General features: G+C 37.9%; 1 protein-coding gene across 3 annotated transcripts in view; it reads right to left on the reverse strand.

Annotated features, from left to right (window-relative positions):
* PARD3B (par-3 family cell polarity regulator beta) overlaps positions 1-23,241 on the reverse strand; it is a 1,914,565-nt gene that overhangs the window by 1,383,606 nt on the left and 507,718 nt on the right. For all 3 annotated transcript variants that reach the window (XM_053698659.1, XM_053698658.1, XM_053698660.1), the window contains exon 4: positions 17,352-17,461. In XM_053698659.1, coding sequence (XP_053554634.1) covers positions 17,352-17,461 — 110 coding nt within the window. The remainder of the gene's footprint in view (positions 1-17,351; positions 17,462-23,241) is intronic.

The raw sequence follows: 23,241 nt of genomic DNA on the forward strand, positions 1-23,241 counted from the left end.
ATCAATTCCATTGTCAGAAAATAATAAGCTGCTACATACCTCTTGCAGATTAATCTGCCCGCTGTCCCCTGATCTGAAGTTTACCTCTCCTCAGATGGCCGAGAAACAGCAATATGATCTTAACTACTCCGGCTAAAATCATAGAAAAAACTCAGGTAGATTCTTCTTCAAATTCTACCAGAGAAGGAATAACACACTCCGGTGCTATTATAAAATAACAAACTTTTGATTGAAGGTATAAAACTAAGTATAATCACCACAGTCCTCTCACACATCCTATCTATTCGTTGGGTGCAAGAGAATGACTGGAGGTGACGTAGAGGGGAGGAGCTATATAGCAGCTCTGCTGGGTGAATCCTCTTGCACTTCCTGTTGGGGAGGAGTTAATATCCCAGAAGTAATGATGACCCGTGGACTGACCACACTTAACAGGAGAAAATACATTTTCGGTATCAGTTTCGGTTTTCGGCCAAGTGCATCCCGGATTTTCGGATTCGGTTTCGGTCCAGAATTTCCATTTCGGTGCATCACTACTTTATATTATTCAAATTCATGAAATATTAAGGTTGGTCTTATTGCAGGTGCTGTACAAGCAGAGGCATAAGGAGAAGGAGATGTGTATTTTAAAGGGTCAGAATTTTTTATTTAATGTAAAATATTATTTATTTTGTCCTCTTCATTTAATCCAGCTCTTAAAATTATTGATACGTTAAAATGTACTCTGCAGAATTCTCATGACTAACCCTGCTACATATATGTTCCTAATTGGCTTTAACCGATAACAACTGCAAAACAATGCACTTTATACTAACATTATGTGACTTTGTTTTATGTTGACTAAAGCCCGGGGGGCCGCCTCCAAATCGGGCAAATGATGGATGGCATTTGAAAAAAAATCAAATAAATTGTTTTACAACAGTTTATATTTAGCTGATATGTTAATCTATAACATATATCTATAACACAACAGAGTTATATTTCGGTGTTTACTGTCCCTTTAAGGGTAAATAGGACATACAAATTTATAAATGCCTTAACCTGCAGCTGCTTTGAAAAAGACAGTAAATATGTTATTACAACAGATTAAAACCTTGTTTGCTGAAAGATTTGTAGGAGCCTATCTAGACTTGGATCTGGAAAAAGACGTATAAACAAAATGTCCAATGTTTAGCTTCAGCAGAAATGATTAGGTAAACTACAAGAAGGGGAAGATGTGGGAAAGTTATGGTTGTGAAGCCTGCAATGTGCTCTTCCAGTGTTCAGGAAAATCCACCATTCCCAAACTTAAAGGGGCACTAAACCCAAAAAATTTATTTTGTGATTCAGATAGAGAATTCATTTTTAAACAACTTTCCAATTTACTTCTATTATCTAATATGCTTCATTTTTTAGATATCCTTTGTTAAAGAAATAGCAATGCTCATGGGTGAGCCAATCACGTGAGGCATCTATGTGCAGGCACCAATCAGCAGCTACTGAGCCTATCTAGATATGCTATTCAGTAAAAAAATATCAAGAGAACGAAGCAAATTAGATAATAGAAGTAAATTAAAAAGTTGTTTAAAATTGCATGATCTTTCTAAATCATGAAAGAAAATAAAGTGGGTTTTGTGTCCCTTTAAAGCACCAGTATATAAAAGTAGAATACTAGAATTGAACAAATGACAAATACAATGCAATAGAACTTCAAATTTGAAATGAGTTGTAGAATATTTTTACACCAAATTTCAAAGTTAAACCAATTTTCCCTCCCCCTGTATCATGTGACAGCTATCAGCCATCCACAAAACCCACATACAAATATATTGTGTACTTTTGTACATACTCGGTAGGAGCTGGAATGTGCATGTTTTGAAGTATATTGGAAGCTTTTTTTTAAATTGCATGTTTTACCTGAATTATTATAGCTTAATTTTAAATTTAGTGGCCCATTAAAGTACATGAAAAGAGGACAGAATAAACCATGAAAGTGTATTGCAATTGTTCTACTATACATAATTAAAGGGACAGTAAAGTAAAAAAAAAATCATGATTCAGATAGAACATGCAATTTTAAATGACTTTCCCGTTTACATTTTCTTTGTTATTTTGATATCCTTTGTTATAAAAAGTCAGCTGCAAGGGGGTGTCCGGGACCACTGAGTAACGTTTTTTGTTTTGGGAGCAGAGTACTGTACAATCTTCAGACAATATGACTATTGAAAGGGATGTAAAAATGTTACCTATGTGTTACCTATGTGGAGAAAAAAAGCTACACAAACATTTAACGATCACTTGGCCAAATGAAAACGCTGCATGATAAATGCATTTGAGAAAATATTATGTAACTGCTTGCCCAATAATCATCTGGAAGAGTATCCAGGTTCCCCTGCAAAGCTACAGACCACTGTCAACATCTTACAGAACAACGGAATTGTCAAGTCACTTTAGTCTGTTTCTTTATTCAGTGCCTTGATGTCTGACACGGTCCAGCACCCACGGTGTACTAAAGCAATGTCCAAGGTCCTTGCGGTAAGGCCTAACAAACGTCACTTAGTGATAACCTAATGTACGGCAACTTTGCAGAGGAGTCATTGTTAAATTTAGTGACACAACTTGTGATTCTCCACATATTTTTGTTTACTAACTTCCTTATATGTTGACAGCTGATGGGGAAGGGGTAAGTTAAAAAAAATGTGCAGTCTGTGGACCTCTGTGTTTTGTCAAACACGCAGACCTATATAATTATTTACAACTTTTGCTGCAAGATGGCTCTATATGTTACCATGATTATGACGTGAGAATTTTAAGGGACATTATTCTTTATATAACGATTGTGTCGCCCTCTTTGTGTTAGAACTCTAAGATTAGCTCATTCTTAAAGGGACATGAAATCATATCCCACTGCTGATATCACTAATGTGAGTGTTAATGAGGTATGTAAATGGGTGCAGAAGCAGCTTCTTGAGAATATTTCTGTATAGTGCACATTATCTTTTATACACTACTAATAGTTCAGGTTTCTTTACTGTAAGAGGTGTGAACTGGAGTCCCCCCCCCCCACCCCATAGACTATTATGGTTTTTAATGTAGGGACATTCTAAAGCTATGTTTAATAGCCCTTCACTGCTAAGTAGGTACGTCCTTAGACTCGCTGCCAGGGGCCGGGGAGTGCATGGCATATATATTGCGCCCAAGTCTCGCTTTAAAAAGTGGCATTCGCTCATGTTTGGGAACCAAACCTGTATCACATGATATCCATCTTAAATAAATAGCAAGCAGATGGCATTTTATTTCTCATATAATAGAAGCTTTATTTTAACTGCTCTAAGAATAATTTTAGATTTCTTAATTTAGAGGTCTTTGAAAGTCTTGCCAATCTTATGAAAGGCAAGACAGAACGCCCCTTAAACAAAGAGGATAATTCTTATAACCCCCTTTTTATGTATATTCTCTATTACTCTATATAACAGTTCAATAATGTTTTTGTGATGCCCTTTCATCAGTTCATCAGCCTATTGCATAATATGATCCAAAAGTTGTCATTTGCCTAATCCCCCTGTAATTCATTTACTAGTTTGTTGTCATATTCAGTGATCCAACGGAGGCCATTAGATGTTGTGGTGGGATTTCTTAACAGGGGTCATTGTACTTGTGTGTTAAGTTAAAAAACCAAGGTTTTCTATATTGTGTACTATGTAAGTGTGATATTCTTCTTATATTGTTATGCAGTATATTGATTGTGATTCTATTTAGGGGATGTAGACACATAAAATAAAAAAAGGCAGCTGCAGAGCAGCAATGCACTACTGCGAGCTAGCTGAGCACATCTTGTGAGCCAATGACAAGAGGCATATAAACGCAGTCACCAATCAGTAGCTAGCAGGTATACTCTTCAACAAAAGATTGCAAAAGAACACAACAAACTTGATAATAGCAGTAAAATAAAAAGATGTTTAAAATAGCACACTTTAGCTGAATCATGACAGGTTCATTTTCACATTACTGTACCTTTAAGCATTTTATATTACATTCCCAAAGTATTTATTAGGTATGTTCATTTTTTCATATTTGTATAAAAGAATGCTGAATATGGTCCGGCTACAGGCGTTAGTCTCTTTTTGGAGACATATTTACTTTATTTTATCTATTGGTGCAATACACAAGCATCTGTGCAAATCAAAATCCTTGTGTGTAAGACAAATACATCCAACTCCAAATAGAACCAAATTGCTGCTCCCCACTGACATATTCTGAAAATGCACGTGCCTAGTATTTACTGTTCCTTTAAACAGAGCACAGTTCCATGCATCCTTAAAAGTTATTTTGGCACAGAAAGTAAAAATGATGCTTGCCTGTTGCTTACAGGGCCAGTAAACACCTTGAGATTTTATATTCACAGATTTTAGTTATAGTTAAAGGGACACTAAACCCAATTTTTTTCTTTTATGATTGAGATAGAGAATACAATTTTAAACAACTTTCCAATTTACTTCTATTATCTAATTTGCTTCATTTTTTAGATATCCTTTGTTGAAGAAAGAGCAATGCACATGGTAGAGCCAATCACACGAGGCATCTATGTGCAGCAACCAATCAGCAACTACTGAGCCTATCTAGATATGCTTTTCAGCTAAGAATATCAAGAGAATGAAGCAAATTAGATAATAGAAGTAAATTAAAAAGTTGATTAAAATTGCATGCTCTATTTGAATCACAAAAGAAAAAAATTGGGTTTCATGTCCCTTTAATGAAAAAACTCTTTGCCCCTTTTCATGTAGTTTAGCGCTCAGTATTGTGGATTTGCACAGACACACTCCTGACTTCTCAAGGTTAACCCTGCAACATATATTTACCTAGTTGGCCTTAACTGATAACAACTGCAAAACAATGCACCTTATACTAACATAATTACCAGGACTAGCCTTGTTATCTGCAGACTCAAGCCCAGATTGGCTCCTCCAAATAAGCCAAATGGTGAGTGGAATTTGGCTACTAAAAAACAATTGCTGCAACAAATTATGTTTTAAAAATGTTAATACTTGGCTGATATTTTATAGCAACATAACAGAAATGTCTTGAAATGACAAGGTGTTGGCTGTCCCTTTAAAGCTGTAGAAATATAGAATGGAAAAGAAGGCGCCACCATAGTGTACGATCAATGGATACAGACAAGCTTCAGATGCGCATGTAAAACTGGTACTTACAAGCTCCTTGACACTTGAGAAGTGTCACAAACGCCTTCTGGAACTTTATGAGTCGTCCAGCTAACTCCCACCACCGTCCTTGTTGACCCGTTCTATGGGGTGTTCAGATGGGTGCCGGATAACTTGTTCTCCCCTATTTCTGTCCCTTTAAAGCACCGCCTATGTATCTACAATTCCTCACATTGTTAAATTAAGAAACAGTGCAGTGTTACATATTATTTCATACCCTATGATAGTGAAGGTTGCAATTATAATTTGGTTTAAAGCAATTTAATCTTTTTACAGCAATATCATCCTCTAGTTGGCTAGGATTTCTTGGACAAGGCATCCACTTGGAAAACACATCTTGAGTGCTTTATCAGACAGATTCCGTTCCAATATTTTTGGACCAAATGGTCCATGAATATGAAAAAGTCAGGAAGAAAAATAAGCCCGGGGCTATCATTTTATCATTCAGTAAAAAGTTTCACTGGTCGAATTGGCTGGCACAAGCCTCTGGATAGGGAGATGGCATGATGTGCCATGAGGGTCTGTTACTACCACAATATGTCACTTTGGCTCCGTGGCAACGAAAAGAAAATGTCAGGATAAAAACAGCACTCTGCTTCAGTTATTATGCCTATCCGAATCATGCAGACAGCACCAATCTGTCTTCATAAAAACAGTTTACAAAATAATACCTCAGGTGTCTGAGTTTTAGCCAAAAGCCTCTTTTTGGATTATTTACATGAGGACTATGCTCATTAACAGAATAATTAATGAAATAGTCTTCAACTTCCTGTCACCAGAAAAACGTTTGGCCTTGTCAAATACTTTGGCCATGGGGCCTTATCTTTTGGAAACAAAGCTGCCATGAACACACAGAAGTGATGCAGTACCCTGCTCCCACCTTATCAGCGCTTGGTTTGTGCAGCTGTAAGTGACAAGCTGCTATTTAAACGGAGAGGCTGCAGCACTTACAATGGTCTCCGTGTGCTTATTTATCATGAAATACGTTCAAAACAATGTTAGGGGAACAGATTATTTAAAAATAAATTTCTATATACTAAAATGAAGTGATTGCACATCTTTATTTCCAAGGCTTCTAATATGTCATCCACTATCTCCTCGGCCACACGCTGCTTTCTAATGAATTTGAACAACTTGCTGCATAAAATGCTCCTGGGTTGGTTTCAAATGTTCACTTAAACCACAGACATTTAAAATAATTATATCCATCACAGTATGTTTTGCCTATGAACGTTTGAGCTTTTCAGTAAAAAGATAAGAGACATTTGTAACCTTACAGCAAGCTCATTGTGCAATAGGAAGGATTCAGCGTCTTATTTATGCTAATATCTGATCGCACTGTACTTATCTTGCATGGCCAGCACCTTCACCAATACATTCCTTTCACCAGTTAAAAATAACATCAAAAGCTCCCCAACATTTATCCTGTCGTGTGCACAACTGTTTATTGTGCACAAACAATGGGAAAGATCAGTCATGATCAAAGACCCTCTACTGGCTCCAAGGAGCCTTGGAGTCCATATTTCTAGAAGTATAAGCTACTAACAAAAAAATGACACTATTTTAAAAAATACAAATTTATTTAATTAATAATTCAGTGTGTATAATTTTTTTTATAAAAAAATTTAATATTTGTACGCAATATCTATTTTATGCTAGTTTAATTGTTATCCAAGTGGATGTTTGACGTTTCTGCTTAAAGAGACACTAAACCCAATTTTTTTCTTTAAAGGGACAGTACACTGTAAAATTGTTTTTCCATAAATGTATTTTAAATGACTTGTTATACCAACTGCAGAGTATAAAATATTTGAGAAATTGCATTTTCGGGTTTATTTGTGTATCTGAAGTAGCTGGTTTTGTGCTTTGAAACCACAGCCTATTACAATGGGTTGAGCTTCAGGTAATATCAGATCTCATTATGTTATCACTTTTATATACACAGACTTGCTTCCTTATCTTATATTTGTCTGGAACACTAAAGCTCAATACATAGAGAGAACAATGGAAAATTATCATTTTATTACTTAACTATCATGCCCCCCACTGAGGGTGTAATCTCTTCTGCTGGCTGTGTTTACTTAGGCTTGTCAATAGCGTATACGCCAGTATCAAAACTTTCAGTATAGGTTGGGAAACCACAAGCTAAATCAGCTATTTCAAATGCTGAAATAGGAGTAAAGGAGCCACTTGTAACCAATTTAATACACTCTAACAGGTAAAAAGGATCATTGGGAATAATTTAAAGGGGAGAAAGTTTTTGGGTGAACTGTCCCTTTAATGATTCAGATAGAGCATGCAATTTTAAGCAACTTTCTAATTTACTCCTATTATCAATTTTTTCTTCGTTCTCTTGCTATCTTTATTTTAAAAGCAGGAATGTAAAGCTTAAAGGGACACTGAAACCAAATTTTTTCTTTTGTGATTCAGATAAAGCATGCAATTTTAAGCAACTTTCTAATTGACTCCTATTATCAAATTATCTTCATTCTCTTGGTATCTTTATTTGAAATGCAAGAATGTAAGTTTAGATGCCGGCCCATTTTTGGTGAACAACCTGGGTTGTCCTTGCTGATTGGTGGATAAATTCATCCACCAATAAAAAAGTGCTGTCCAGAGTACTGAAACCAAAAAAAAAGCTTAGATGCCTTCTTTTTCAAATAATGATAGCAAGAGAACGAAGAAAAATTGATAATAGCAGTAAATTAGAAAGTTGCTTAAAATTGCATGCTCTTTCTGAATTACAAAAGAAAAAAATTTGGGTTCAGTGTCCCTTTAATTTCATCATTATAAATTATTATGAGCTATTCTACTGTCCCAGTATATAACTAGTGAATTTAAAAGGAGACCCACTATTTATTTTGTATTACTTATTGTTACATACCAGACAAGCATCTTGTAACAGGTTCCACATCTATAAGCTTTTAAGAAGTAGATTCAACTTTTAAATAATAGTTTGTTAGCAACGGAAAATGGCTGCCAAGCTTCACCACAGCTTTCTTCTTGCCCAGTTAGCCGTTTTCTTATGTGACAGCTTAGTATTGCATGTTTAATATTTTTCAGTTATCTATTTCAAATTGCACATGCACAAATCAGCGTGTGCAAGTAGGAAGACATATTCATGAGTCGATCATGATTGGAGAAACTTAACATACCATAATATACATGCAATAGGTGGGCGGAGCTTGGCGGCCATTTTCGGCTCCTAACAATGAATATTGAAATGTTTCTTGTACTTGTTAAAAGCTTATAGATGTGGGATCAGTTGCAGGGTGCTTCCCTGGTATGTAACAATAAGTAATCAAAGTTATGTATTGGGTCTAGACTGTCTCTAACTTTAATTTTAATAACTTTAAATTTATCTGAAATTTATAACTTCCTGTTTAAAACCGTAAAAGACTGGAGAGGCAGTTTGCTTTATTACATAAACAAGATGGCAAAACATACCTCTCTACTTAAAACAAGCGTAAGATCATTAAAGGGACACTACTGCTATATAACAAGATACAAGGACAGCCCTGAGCCTACCTAGGTATGTGTTTCACAAAGGATAAAAAAGAACAAAGTCAATTTGATAAGAGAAGTAAATAGAAAACAATCAATCTGAGTCCTTAATGTTTAATTTTGTTTTTCAGATCCCTTTAATGAATATTTCAAGATGAAACAAGGCAGGAAATTGGCATTATAAAACGAGCTACTCTAGTAGGATTAATAAATAAAGCTTAGCTGATATTTCCTACCATTTACTATATATATATATATATATATATATATATATATATATATATATATATATATATATATATATATATATATATATATATATCCCATTGCTTTGGGATTATTACTAGCAGCCAAGGGGTAAAATCACTGCACTATAAACTAATGGCTGCCCATGGGATAAAATCAATGCTCAATTATCAAAATGACAAACAATATAAACTGGGGTTAGGGTTGTAGAGTAGCGAGAAAGGCTGTTGTGTGAACCAGCCTACTGCCCTTTTCAGGTCACACAGTGGTCGAAAAATATTGCTGTGGACAGAGCACAACTGAGAAATCAAGGGGCCTCCTGGCTCATGAATGCAAAATGAATCAGTGTATCAATCTGAATTTAAGGGTCTTCCAGGTTCAGCCGAAAACTATTACACTCAAAAATAAGAATAAGAAGTTCTTTCTATCTGAAGTAAGAGAGTAGGCCACACCGACAATGTTCTTAGTCTCAAAACTATTTAGTCAGTAGAGGTTAGCGTAATGTCACAAGTATGACAATAAAAAACAAAATTTATGCTTACCTGATAAATATATTTATTTCTTGACACGGATCACCACTCCTGACCAGCAGGAGGAGGCAAAGAGCACCACAGCAAAGCTGTTAAATACCACTCCCTTACCCACAACCCCCAGTCATTAGACCAAAGGGAAAGGAGAAAGGAAGTAATATAAGGTGCAGAGGTGCCTGAGATTTATGGAAAAATAAACTGTCTGAAAAATACAGGGCAGCTGTGGACTCACCGTGTCAAGAAAGAAAGAAATTTATCAGGTAAGCATAAATTTTGTTTTCTTTCTAATGATGACACGGTGAGTCCACGGATCATCATAATTATTGTTGGGAATCAATACCCAAGCCAGAGGACACGGATGATAAGGGAGGGACAAGATAGTAAACCTAAACAGAAGGCACCACTGCTTGAAGAACCTTTCTCCCAAAAGAAGCCTCAGCCAAAGCAAAAGTATCAAACTTGTAAAATTTAGAAAAAGTGTGCAAAGATGATAAAGTGGCAGCCTTGCAAAACTGTTCTACAGAAGCTCCATTTTTGAAGGCCCAAGAAGATGAAACAGCCCTGTCCAGCAGTCTCATATGCCAAGCGAATAACACTCCTCAACCAACAAGAAAGAGAAGTAGCCATAGCTTTCTGACCCTTATGCTTCCCAGAAAAAACAACAAATAAAGAGGAAAACTGGTGAAAATCCTTAGTAGCCTGCAAATAGTATTTCAATGCACAAACCACATCCAGGTTGTGCAACAAACGCTCCTTATGAGAAGAAGGATTAGGACACAAAGAAGGAACAACAATTTCTTAATTAATATTCTTATCCAAAACAACCTTGGGAAGGAAACCTAGGGCAGTACGTAATACTACCATATCAGAATGAAAAATAAGGAAAGGAGCTTCGCACTGCTATGCTGAAAGCTCCGAAACTCTTTGAGCCGAAGAGATAGCAACCAAAAACAAAACCTTCCAGGACAACAACTTAATATCCAAAGAATGCATAGGCTCAAAAGGAGCCTGTTGAATAACTCTAAGAACCAAATTAAGTCTCCAAGGAGGAGTAGCAAACTTAAACAAAGACCGGATGCTAACCAGGGCCTGATAAAAAGACTGAACATCTGGCACATCCGCCAGATGTTTGTGTAACAAAATAGATAAAGCAGAAATTTGACCCTTCGGGGTATTTACAGATAAACCCTTCTCCAGACCCTCCTGGATAAAAGTCAAAATACTAGGAATCCTAACTCTACTCCAAGAGTAGCCCCTGGATCCACACCAATACAGATATTTACGCCATATCTTATAATAAATCTTTCTAGTCACCGGCTTATACGCCTGAATCAGTCTCAATAACCGACTGAGAAAAACCACGCTTAGATAGTATCAAATGTTCAATCTCCAAGCAGTCAGCTTCAGAGAAAAGAGATTTGGATGAAGGAAGGGTCCCTGAAGGAGAAGGTCCTTCCTTAATAGAAGACTCCAAGGTGGAAAAGATGACATCTCCACCAGATCCGCATACCAGATTCTGCAAGGCCACGCCGGAGCGATGAGAATCACTGATGCCCTCTCTTGTCTGAAATGAGAAATGACCCGAGGAAGAAGAGCAAACTGAGGAAACACGTATGCCAGACTGCACCTCCAAGGATCTGCTAGAGCATATATCAGTACAGCGGTCTGAGATGGAACCGAGCAAACTGAATGATGACCAAGACTGAGACCATTAGACCATGTCCATTAGACCAATGTCCATGACTAAGACCATTAGACTGAAGAGCAAGGCACAAATTGAAGACTTTTGTCCTTGCATCTGTCAGAAAAATCTTCATCTCTAGAGAATCTTTAATGTTCCCCAAGAACACCACCCTTGTAGCCGGAACTAAGGAACTTTCTCCTAAATTGACCCTTCCAACCGTGGGAGTGCAGAAAAGACAACAACTCCGTCTGGGAGTTTGCATGTTGAAAAGATGGCGCTTGAACTAGAATATCGTCTACATACGGCGCACCACCAGCAATGCTCCCAGGACCTTTGAGAACACCCTGGGAGCTGTTGCAAGACTGAAAGGAAGGGCCACAAACTGAAAATGCCTGTCTAGGAAAGCAAATCTCAGAAACTTGTGATGGTCCCTCTGGATGGAAATACGCATCATTCAGATATAACTGTTGTCATGAATTCACCCTCTTGAACCAGAGGAAGAATGGACCAAATTGTTTCCATCTTGAAAGACGGAACTCTGAGAAACTTGTTTACGCACTTGAGATCTAAAATCAGTCTGAAAGTTCCCTCCTTTTTGGGAACGATGAACAGATTGGAATAGAATCCCAGACCCTGCTCTGGAACTTGAACAGGAACGATCACTCCCATATCGGAAAGATCCTGAACACAACGTAAGAACGCCTTTCTCTTTATCTGGTCTACAGATAACCTGGAGAGAAAAGTCTTGAACTCTAGTTTGTACCCCTGGGACACGTTGTATACCACCCAGGGATCCGGGACATCCCGAACCCAAGCGTGAGCGAAAAAGGAAAGTTTACCCCCCACAAGATGATCCACTCCCGGATCGGGGGCAGACCCTTCATGTTGACTTTGAATCAGCAAAAGGCTTCTTAGATTGCTTCTCCTTGCTCCAGGCCTGATTGGACTTCCAAGAGTGCTTAAACTGTTCCTGCTTGAAGGAGGAAGAGAAAGACTTACCGGAGTAGTTACGAAAGGAACAAAAATTACTCTGATGACCTTTCTGTTTGTTCCTCTTATCCTGAGGGAGAGAATGTCCCTTCCCTCCCGTAATATCAGAAATAATCTCAACCAAACCCGGCCCAAACAAGATCTTACCCTTGTAAGGAATGGACAAAAGCTTAGATTTACAGGACACATCCACAGACCAGGACTTCAACCATAAGGCTCTGCGCACCAGAACAGCAAAGCCAGAAATCTTTGCTCCTAACTTGAAGACCTGTAAAGAAGCATCCGCAATAAAGGAATTGGCCAACTTCAGAGCCTTGATTCTATCCTGAATCTCCACAAGAGGAGTATGCTGCTGAATGGAATCAGACAACGCTTCTAACCAATATGCTGCCACACTGGTAATGGTAGCAATACACACAGCAGGCTGCCATTGGAACCCCTGGTGAACATACATCCATTTAAGCAAAGCCTCAAACTTCTTATCCATAGGATCCTTAAAAGAACCACTATCCTCAATAGGAATAGTGGTTGTCTTAGCCATGATAGAAATTGCTCCCTCCACCTTGGGAGCCGTCTGTCAAGATTCCTTAATAGAATCAGCAATAGGAAACATTTTCCTAAAAATTGGAGCAGGGGAAAAAGGAATCCCAGGCTTCTCCCATTCCCGTGCAATAATCTCTGAAACACGACTGAGAACAGGAAAAACTTCCGCCATGGAAGGAACGTCAAAAAACTTATTATGTTTTCTTAGGAGTAACTATGACCGTCGAGTCATCCAAGGTAGCCAAAACCTCCTTGAGTAACAAACGGAGGTGCTCAAGCTTAAACCTGAATGAAACAACCTCAGAATCAGAAGAAGGAATTACACTATCAGAATCTGAAATTTCACCCTCAGACGCTACCGAAGTATCTTCTTCCTCAGACCTATGGGGAGAAACATTTGACATAACTGCAACAGAGTCAGAAACCTTATACCTTTTGCGCTTCCCTTGCAACACAGGAAAAGTAGACAAAGCTTCAGATACAGCAGAGGATATATGTGTAGCCATATCCTGCAAAGAAAAAACAACCTGAGACAAAACGTAGGGCACTGCATGAGAAGAGAATAAGGATTGGGATGATTTGAAATAAAGCTGCAGAATAGCTTGAACAGGAGACCTCTGAACAACATCCATCCTAGACAATGATGGCTCAGAATCAAAAAGCCTATCCCTGTAATGTTTTGTTCTTTCAATACATGAGGAACAAAATGGGATTGGTGGCTCCACATTTGCATTTAAACATAAGGAACAAGTAACAGCTTGCAGGGCATCTTGGTCCATCTTCCCCACAATTAATAAAATAAACAAAAATAACTTTATTCAAATAAATGAAAAGAAAAAAAAATGTCCCCAAAAAAACGTTACTGTCTCTTTAAATAAGTAACAGAAAATGGCAAAAAAAATTAAATAATCTCAAAAAAATAACTAAGCCCTTACAAGAACCTCTACACCTCAGCAAGCCCAGCTGAGGTGCCTACCTTTCCTCCTGAAGTCCGAGGAAAACCGTAATAGAAGAATCCGGACTCAGCCTCTCAGCCACTCGTTACAGACACCGGAGCAAAAGCCGACAACCTCACACTTCCGGAAATTAAAAGCAACTAAAAGGAAAGGCTTGAAATATAAAGTTGCGCAAAAAAAACCCAGCCCATCGCGGGCGTACACACAAACTCCCGGCTGGAATGTACAGATCTGCTGACGCAGCAAACAGCCGCCAGGAGAGAAACTGCAGCCAAGAATTCTGAGTAACATACCAGAAACAGTAATAACAGAACCCCCTAAAAGCTGCAAACCCTTTATATCGGTAAAAAAAACATGAGTCAATATAATAAAAATACTATTAACAGTGCCCCACAAAACTGCCAAATAGAAAAAAAAAAACCTACACACAAAAAGGAAAGGAATACCAAATAACCAATAATCCCAAAGTGCCAATCTTTCTGCTCCCTACAGAAAAGAAAAGAAGCACTTACCTCCATAACAATCTGCCCGGCAGCCGGGCAGCTCACAAGGTTTGAAAGACGTCATCCCTCATAGAGACCTGTGGATAAAAGAAAAGACTGAGTAAACTTACTCAGGCTTTCAGAAAAGGGCAGCAATAAACTACTTGTGAGGCACAGTGGGGATCATACCTCACAAGTTCCCAAATGCTTAAAAGTTACCACTGCTCTACTGAAGAGACTGACATGGACTACGGCTAGACCCCAAAAAAAGACCAGAACAAACCTGCTCTGCTTAAAAAATAACAAACTCTTGATAGAAGAGATCAGACACCTAACTTTACCCCTCCTTGCAACTGATACAAGCAAAGAGAATGACTGGAGGTTGTGGGTAAGGAAGTGGTATTTAACAGCTTTGCTGTGGTGCTCTTTGCCTCCTCCTGCTGGTCAGGAGTGATATTCTCAACAGTAATTATGATGACTCATCAATGACAAATATCACAGATCTATTTAATATATATATATCAATTTTTAAGTGCCATGATATGCACCATATGTTATAATTTCTATAGATATCAAACTTTAATTTCAAACTGACAGGCACGTTAAACATTTAAAACACTGGACTTCTAAGTACACTAATCATTGCAGACACATTAGGGAACCGGACAAATCCTGTTCAAACCAAGCTAAATATTCAATCTAATATATTAAAACTGGACAGCTTCTACACAGGACATGGCTTTTGGATAAACATAGTGGTTTGGAAAAAATACAAAATGCTGCTGGGATAATGTTTACAGCCCTAGGGAGGGAGACAAATTCAAATGTGTTGCAGGCAGCTGGTTTGAGATACCAACTGTCTCCGAGGTGCAAGGATGGCAAAGGAGATGCTGGAGATGTAAACACTGCCTGCATGAAGGTCAGTGTGAAAGCCGAGGCCAGCTGTCATCTGGGGTGCCTTGGATTCTGGTGGCCTGGCTCGGTTCTATCACAGTGAGTGACAAGCTCTCTTCACAAGTGCAAAACAAAGCAGAAACCACATGTTGGTTCAGGCTGGGAGGGCTGGCATTTACAGAACATGCAGCAAAATATAAACACATTAATCATTGAACTGGGATGCTATTGTTTGTTTCATTCTTTGTTTGTGGATAGTGCACTAGCAAGATGATCCACCTAAAATACAGCTGCTAAGTTATGTATATGCAGGTGTCAAAGCAAATAGCAAAGCTAGATGTTTGCAGATAGAAAGAATATTCCCAATTTTTAAAAATCAGCTTGTTGCTGTAAAACAACAACACAAAACACACCTAGTTAAAACAACTTGCAGATTGGTGACATAATTTGTTACAGTCTAAAAAACCTTAAAGGGACACTAAAGTCAACTAAATTTTGAGGAAAGTTGTTACTTCGGTTACCTTAAACATATTTCATGAAAAATATGAGAAATAAGTACAGCTAAGGTTTGGATTTCTACATTATTCTGAGACAATAGATATATGGGTCTTGCTCTCTAAAATGAATCAAGGACTCTATAATATCTTTTCCATCCTTCAAGTAATTTTATTAACGCAAGGCCTGCCAGAGTTCTGTCTGATTTTGCTCCCTGCTCGAAATTTGCTACCTTAATGAGCGCATGCTCAAAATTATGTAATGGCACTCCACATATGTTTCAAAACAAATTGTTATTAAAAGCATGTGCACATCATTAGCTAGCAAATTTTGACGGACAGCCAAATGATCCTCACTTTCATTGTTAAAGGGGCGTCCACGGACAAGCACGGTTGAAGGTAGCAAATTTTATTTTGTTTACAGCAGGGTCCCAATCCTTGCCCCAAACACCTACTACCTATTCTAGAGTGTCACATAGACATTAAAAAAAAATATTCACATGAAAAGCAAATTTTAACGGTCTAACCCAACATGACTGCTCAGTCGTCACATGATATTTTTTATTTTATTTACAGCAGGATTCCAATGATTGGGGCAAGCATTGGGACCCTGCTGTAAATAAAATAAAAATTAAAAAATAATACAATGTGCATATTGTGTGATGACTGCGCGCATGAGCAGTCAAAAACTTTGGGTTAGACCATTGAAATTTACTACCTTTAACTATGCATGCATTCTGCTTTAACAATGAAAGTGAGGATCATTTGGCTGGCTGTCGCAATTTCTTACCTAATGATGTGCGTATGCTTTGAACTATGTAATTGCATTCCACACATTCTTTTCAAACTTAAAGGGCCACTGTAAGTAAATATTTTCTATGCCTGTTACTAACTAACTACCCCAAATACGCTTTTTATCAATAGCATTTCATTAACATATCTCTACCGTATATCAGAAATCTTGTCTGCAAATTTAATTGTTTTCCAAACCCACTCCGTGGGTATCCTTTGCTCTGTACCAATCCGTTTACAATACCTAGGTTTCAAAATGGCGCTTTAAACACAAAGTTATTGGTTTAAGTATTTTGAACACGCAGTGCTGAAAATAGTGGGCAGGATAACGTGACATCATCGGCGAATAAAAGAAATAACTTTTAGAACGTTATGAAACTTTGTTTTGGAGAAAATATAGGTCAGTAGGTTTTAATTAATGTTTTTTAACTTTAATATGTTAGTTGTTTAGCTTAAAAATTATAACAGAAAGTAATCCTTTAAGTAGAGTGCGATTATGTAATTTTGAGAATGTGCTCATGAAGGTGGCAAATTTTGACAAGGAAGCAAAATCAGACAGAACACCAGCACTGGGCAGGTTACTTAACAAATAAGTTGAATAAAGTTGGATAAAGTTACATCAAAAGTTTGTGTGAATTGCAACGTACTGCACATGATGGACTTACGGCATTTTCAACTTCAAAAACTGCGTAAGAGTGCAATTATATAGTCTTTCACAAACAAGAACAAAGCTCTCCTCCGTATCTTTCTATTGTCTGCTGCTCTATATTTTTTTATTTTTCTCTTCCTATTACTGATAGTTTTCCCATGTTGCGTCTCTTTCCTCTTCTGCCTTTGTTGTAACATTTTCTCCAAGGTTCCGCTACATACCCTCTTGGTCCGTCCAACTAAAGTACAAAGACTAAGGGAGGTGGACAATTTAAAACGTACTCTGAAAAAGTATCCCATTTTATACCATACGGAGTGAAGGAGATGTTCAACACTGTAGTATAGTATTGGGCTATTTACAATACATTAATGGGAAAGAACCCTTTTACTGACCTGTACAGAAAGTTTGTTGTTCTGCTCAGAAGCATATGAGGTAGCTGGATGAAAATCTACAACAGGACCCACAGCTGGGTCACTGCTCCGTCGTACCAACAGTGGGGTCCCTGTAACAAAACACAACAAAAATGGGGTAAGAAGGGGTTACTAGAAGCCACTAGTCTTGATAGGAAACGTCAAAAAATATTGTTTTTCAATAGCAATTTCATAGATTTGCAGCTTAGCACAACAATATGTTTGTTTCAAAACAAGCACAGCTTTATAGCAGAGAGATGTTCTGAGATGTCTGGTAAATGTTAATGCTTCTCATCTAGACCTGTCATCTTACAGGAGGGAAATAAATAGATTACACCACAGCATTTCAGTGGTTAGAAGGTCAATAGCCATTTAAAATTTCCAATGCCGTCCAAAGCCTACCTGTGCAGCTCATAAGAATATATTAAATACCAATAAAATAAATTGAGTTAATTTAATGTGAAGCCTGAGATGGAAACCAATATTGCTGAAGCATTATGAGTTGGAAAAGCATTTCCACTGAGAGCTCTAGAGTAGTCACAGGACCATCTGTGCACAAATCCCAACTTAAAGAGGATTACAGTGGGAGATCACCTTGTTTCTATGGAAAAATGCACATGCATTTCTTTTTATTGATCACACAAAATATTGTATTGACAGCTATAAAAAGAAGATCATAAAAACAGAGCCACTGGAGTTCTGTAATGCCACAAGGGATTATTTGTGCATTTAAATAACTTTATAAAATTCATAACATTGTGTTGTAAACGCCAATATTTTCTAGTGACTTTCGCTCACACATCTTGCTGAGGTTCTGGTTTAAAGGAACATTGTAGTATTTTATTCTGTTGTTGCTATATTTGATCTAAGCCAATACCTTTCCCTGTGTACTGTATTTTATTATATGTTATTGTTCTGAATAAAGTAAGTAAACAGCTGATACCGTTGCATTAGTTTCAGTTTAAATTGAAACAGCTTTTACATTAAGGGACTGGGAAGTCAAAATGAAGCTTTCATGGTTCGGGCAGAACATGCAATTGTAAGAGACGTCGCAATTTAATTACTTTGTTAAAAATCATACTTAGATAGGCTCAGGAGCAACAATGCACTGCTGGGAGCTAGCGGGTTATTGGTGGGTACACACGTATGACTTGTCATTAGCTCACCAGAAGTGTTTAATTAGCTTCCAGTAGCGCATTACTGCCGTGGATCTGACTTTAATGATGTGGTAAACTCCATTGCATGGCTGAAACACAGTTATAGTTATATGGAAGAAATAGTGCAATAATAACTTGCTCTAATTTTATTTAACATATCTTAAGGCAAAAAAATGTTTTACATGGTTAAATGCTGCTCTTCTATACACACAATACAAAAATGTTTTGAATCAATAACATAATTTATGTAAGAACTTACCTGATAAATTCATTTCTTTCATATTAGCAAGAGTCCATGAGCTAGTGACGTATGGGATATACATTCCTACCAGGAGGGGCAAAGTTTCCCAAACCTCAAAATGCCTATAAATACACCCCTCACCACACCCACAATTCAGTTTAACGAATAGCCAAGAAGTGGGGTGATAAAAAAGTGCGAAAGCATATAAAATAAGGAATTGGAATAATTGTGCTTTATACAAAAATCATAACCACCCCAAAAAAAGGGCGGGCCTCATGGACTCTTGCTAATATGAAAGAAATTAATTTATCAGGTAAGTTCTTACATAAATTATGTTTTCTTTCATGTAATTAGCAAGACTCCATGAGCTAGTGACGTATGGGATAATGATTACCCAAAATGTGGATCTTTCCACGCAAGAGTCACTAGAGAGGGAGGGATAAAATAAAGACAGCCAATTCCTGCTGAAAATAATCCACACCCAAAATAAAGTTTAATGAAAAACATAAGCAGAAGATTCAAACTGAAACCGCTGCCTGAAGTACTTTTCTACCAAAAACTGCTTCAGAAGAAGAAAATACATCAAAATGGTAGAATTTAGTAAAAGTATGCAATGAGGACCAAGTTGCTGCTTTGCAAATCTGATCAATCGAAGCTTCATTCCTAAACGCCCAGGAAGTAGAAACTGACCTAGTAGAATGAGCTGTAATCCTTTGAGGCGGAGTTTTACCCGACTCAACATAGGCAAGATGAATTAAAGATTTCAACCAAGATGCCAAAGAAATGGCAGAAGCTTTCTGGCCTTTTCTAGAACCGGAAAAGATAACAAATAAACTAGAAGTCTTTCGGAAAGACTTAGTAGCTTCAACATAATATTTCAAAGCTCTAACAACATCCAAAGAATGCAATGATTTCTCCTTAGAATTCTTAGGATTAGGACATAATGAAGGAACCACAATTTCTCTACTAATGTTGTTAGAATTCACAACTTTAGGTAAAAATTCAAAAGAAGTTCGCAACACTGCCTTATCCTGATGAAAAATCAGAAAAGGAGACTCACAAGAAAGAGCAGATAATTCAGAAACTCTTCTGGCAGAAGAGATTGCCAAAAGGAACAAAACTTTCCAAGAAAGTAATTTAATGTCCAATGAATGCATAGGTTCAAACGGAGGAGCTTGAAGAGCCCCCAGAACCAAATTCAAACTCCAAGGAGGAGAAATTGACTTAATGACAGGTTTTATACGAACCAAAGCTTGTACAAAACAATGAATATCAGGAAGATTAGCAATCTTTCTGTGAAAAAGAACAGAAAGAGCAGAGATTTGTCCTTTCAAAGAACTTGCGGATAAACCTTTATCTAAACCATCCTGAAGAAACTGTAAAATTCTCGGGATTCTAAAAGAATGCCAAGAAAAATGATGAGAAAGACACCAAGAAATATAAGTCTTCCAGACTCTATAATATATCTCTCTGGATACAGATTTACGAGCCTGTAACATAGTATTAATCACAGAGTCAGAGAAACCTCTTTGACCAAGAATCAAGCGTTCAATCTCCAAATTTAAGGATTTGAGATCCTGATGGAAAAAAGGACCTTGCGACAGAAGGTCTGGTCGTAGCGGAAGAGTCCACGGATGGCAAGAGGCCATCCGGACAAGATCCGCATACCAAAACCTGTGAGGCCATGCCGGAGCTAACAGCAGAACAAACGAGCATTCCTTCAGAATCTTGGAGATTACTCTTGGAAGAAGAACTAGAGGCGGAAAGATATAAGCAGGATGATACTTCCAAGGAAGTGATAATGCATCCACTGCTTCCGCCTGAGGATCCCGGGATCTGGACAGATACCTGGGAAGTTTCTTGTTTAGATGAGACGCCATCAGATCTATTTCTGGAAGCTCCCACATTTGAAAAATCTGAAGAAATACCTCTGGGTGAAGAGACCATTCGCCCGGATGCAACGTTTGGCGACTGAGATAATCTGCTTCCCAATTGTCTATACCTGGGATATGAACCGCAGATATTAGACAGGAGCTGGATTCCGCCCAAACCAGAATTCGAGATACTTCTTTCATAGCCAGAGGACTGCGAGTCCCTCCTTGATGATTGATGTATGCCACAGTAGTGACATTGTCTGCCTGAAAACAAATGAACGATTCTCTCTTCAGAAGAGGCCAAGACTGAAGAGCTCTGAAAATTGCACGGAGTTCCAAAATATTGATCGTAATCTCACCTCCTGAGATTCCCAAACTCCTTGTGCCGTCAGAGATCCCCACACAGCTCCCCAACCTGTGAGACTTGCATCTGTTGAAATTACAGTCCAGGTCGGAAGCACAAAAGAAGCCCCCTGAATTAAACGATGGTGATCTGTCCACTACGTTAGAGAGTGTCGTACAATCGGTTTTAAAGATATTAATTGAGATATCTTTGTGTAATCCTTGCACCATTGATTCAGCATACAGAGCTGAAGAGGTCGCATGTGAAAACGAGCAAAGGGGATCGCGTCCGATGCAGCAGTCATAAGACCTAGAATTTCCATGCATAAGGCTACCGAAGGGAATGATTGTGACTGAAGGTTTCGACAAGCTGAAATCAATTTTAGACGTCTCTTGTCTGTTAAAGACAGAGTCATGGACACTGAATCTATCTGGAAACCCAGAAAGGTTACCCTTGTCTGAGGAATCAATGAACTTTTTGGTGAATTGATCCTCCAACCATGATCTTGAAGAAACAACACAAGTCGATTCGTATGAGATTCTGCTAAATGTAAAGACTGAGCAAGTACCAAGATATCGTCCAAATAAGGAAATACCACAATACCCTGTTCTCTGATTACAGATAGAAGGGCACCGAGAACCTTTGTAAAAATTCTTGGAGCTGTAGCTAGGCCAAACGGCAGAGCCACAAACTGGTAATGCTTGTCCAGAAAAGAGAATCTCAGGAACTGATAATGATCTGGATGAATCGGAATATGCAGATACACTTAGCTTTGGTAGTTCCAGCACTAGACAGCGATTTTCCTGAAGTATCTTCTGACTCAGATGCAACGTGAGACATCTTGCAATATGTAAGAGAAAAAACAACATATAAAGCAAAATTGAACAAATTCCTTAAATGACAGTTTCAGGAATGGGAAAAAATGCCAATAAACAAGCTTCTAGTAACCAGAAGCAAAGAAAAAATGAGACTGAAATAATGTGGAGACAAAAGCGACGCCCATATTTTTTGGCGCCAAATAAGACGCCCACATTATTTGGCGCCTAAATGCTTTTTGGCGCCAAAAATGACGCTACATCCGGAACGCCGACATTTTTGGCGCAAAAGGACGTCAAAAAATGACGCAACTTCCGGCGACACGTATGACGCCGGAAACAGAAAAGATTTTTTGCGCCAAAAAAGTCCGCGCCAAGAATGACGCAATAAAATGAAGCATTTTCAGCCTCCGCGAGCCTAACAGCCCACAGGGAAAAAAAGAGTCAAATTTTAAGGTAAGAAAAAAATTGATTCAAATGCATTATCCCAAATATGAAACTGACTGTCTGAAAATAAGGAATGTTGAACATCCTGAGTCAAGGCAAATAAATGTTTGAATACATATATTTAGAACTTTATAAATAAAGTGCCCAACCATAGCTTAGAGTGTCACAGAAAATAAGATTTACTTACCCCAGGACACTCATCTACATGTTTGTAGAAAGCCAAACCAGTACTGAAACGAAAATCAGCAGAGGTAATGGTATATAAATAAGAGTATATCGTCGATCTGAAAAGGGAGGTAAGAGATGAATCTCTACGACCGATAACAGAGAACCTATGAAATAGACCCCGTAGAAGGAGATCACTGCATTCAAATAGGCAATACTCTCCTCACATCCCTCTGACATTCACTGCACGCTGAGAGGAAAACCGGGCTCCAACTTGCTGCAGAGCGCATATCAACGTAGAATCTTGCACAAACTTACTTCACCACCTCCATAGGAGGCAAAGTTTGTAAAACTGAATTGTGGGTGTGGTGAGGGGTGTATTTATAGGCATTTTGAGGTTTGGGAAACTTTGCCCCTCCTGGTAGGAATGTATATCCCATACGTCACTAGCTCATGGACTCTTGCTAATTACATGAAAGAAATATCTTTTAGTGGCAAAGATAGCAGTCTGTACTGGCATTGCACAGATCTATGTTCCCTTCCCTGATAAGGCAGTACAACATCATTATGCACGGTGGGGGGAAAACTAACTTTTTACTAGTTCTTTTGTCTGCTTTACCTGTAGTTTACATTTAACATTTTTTTTAGTTTTTTTCAACTCCCCTAAGAGTGGCTAAAGTGCATTTTGTAAAATTCAGAATCCTTAGATACTTTGCAGTGATTGCTGTAAAAGTTTAGGAGCACACACACACACACACATATATATAAATATATATATATATATATATATACACACACACACACATGCATATATAAACCGTATATATACA

Source organism: Bombina bombina, chromosome 1, assembly GCF_027579735.1.
Source record: "Bombina bombina isolate aBomBom1 chromosome 1, aBomBom1.pri, whole genome shotgun sequence".
In the NCBI taxonomy this organism is placed as follows: Eukaryota; Metazoa; Chordata; class Amphibia; order Anura; family Bombinatoridae; genus Bombina; species Bombina bombina.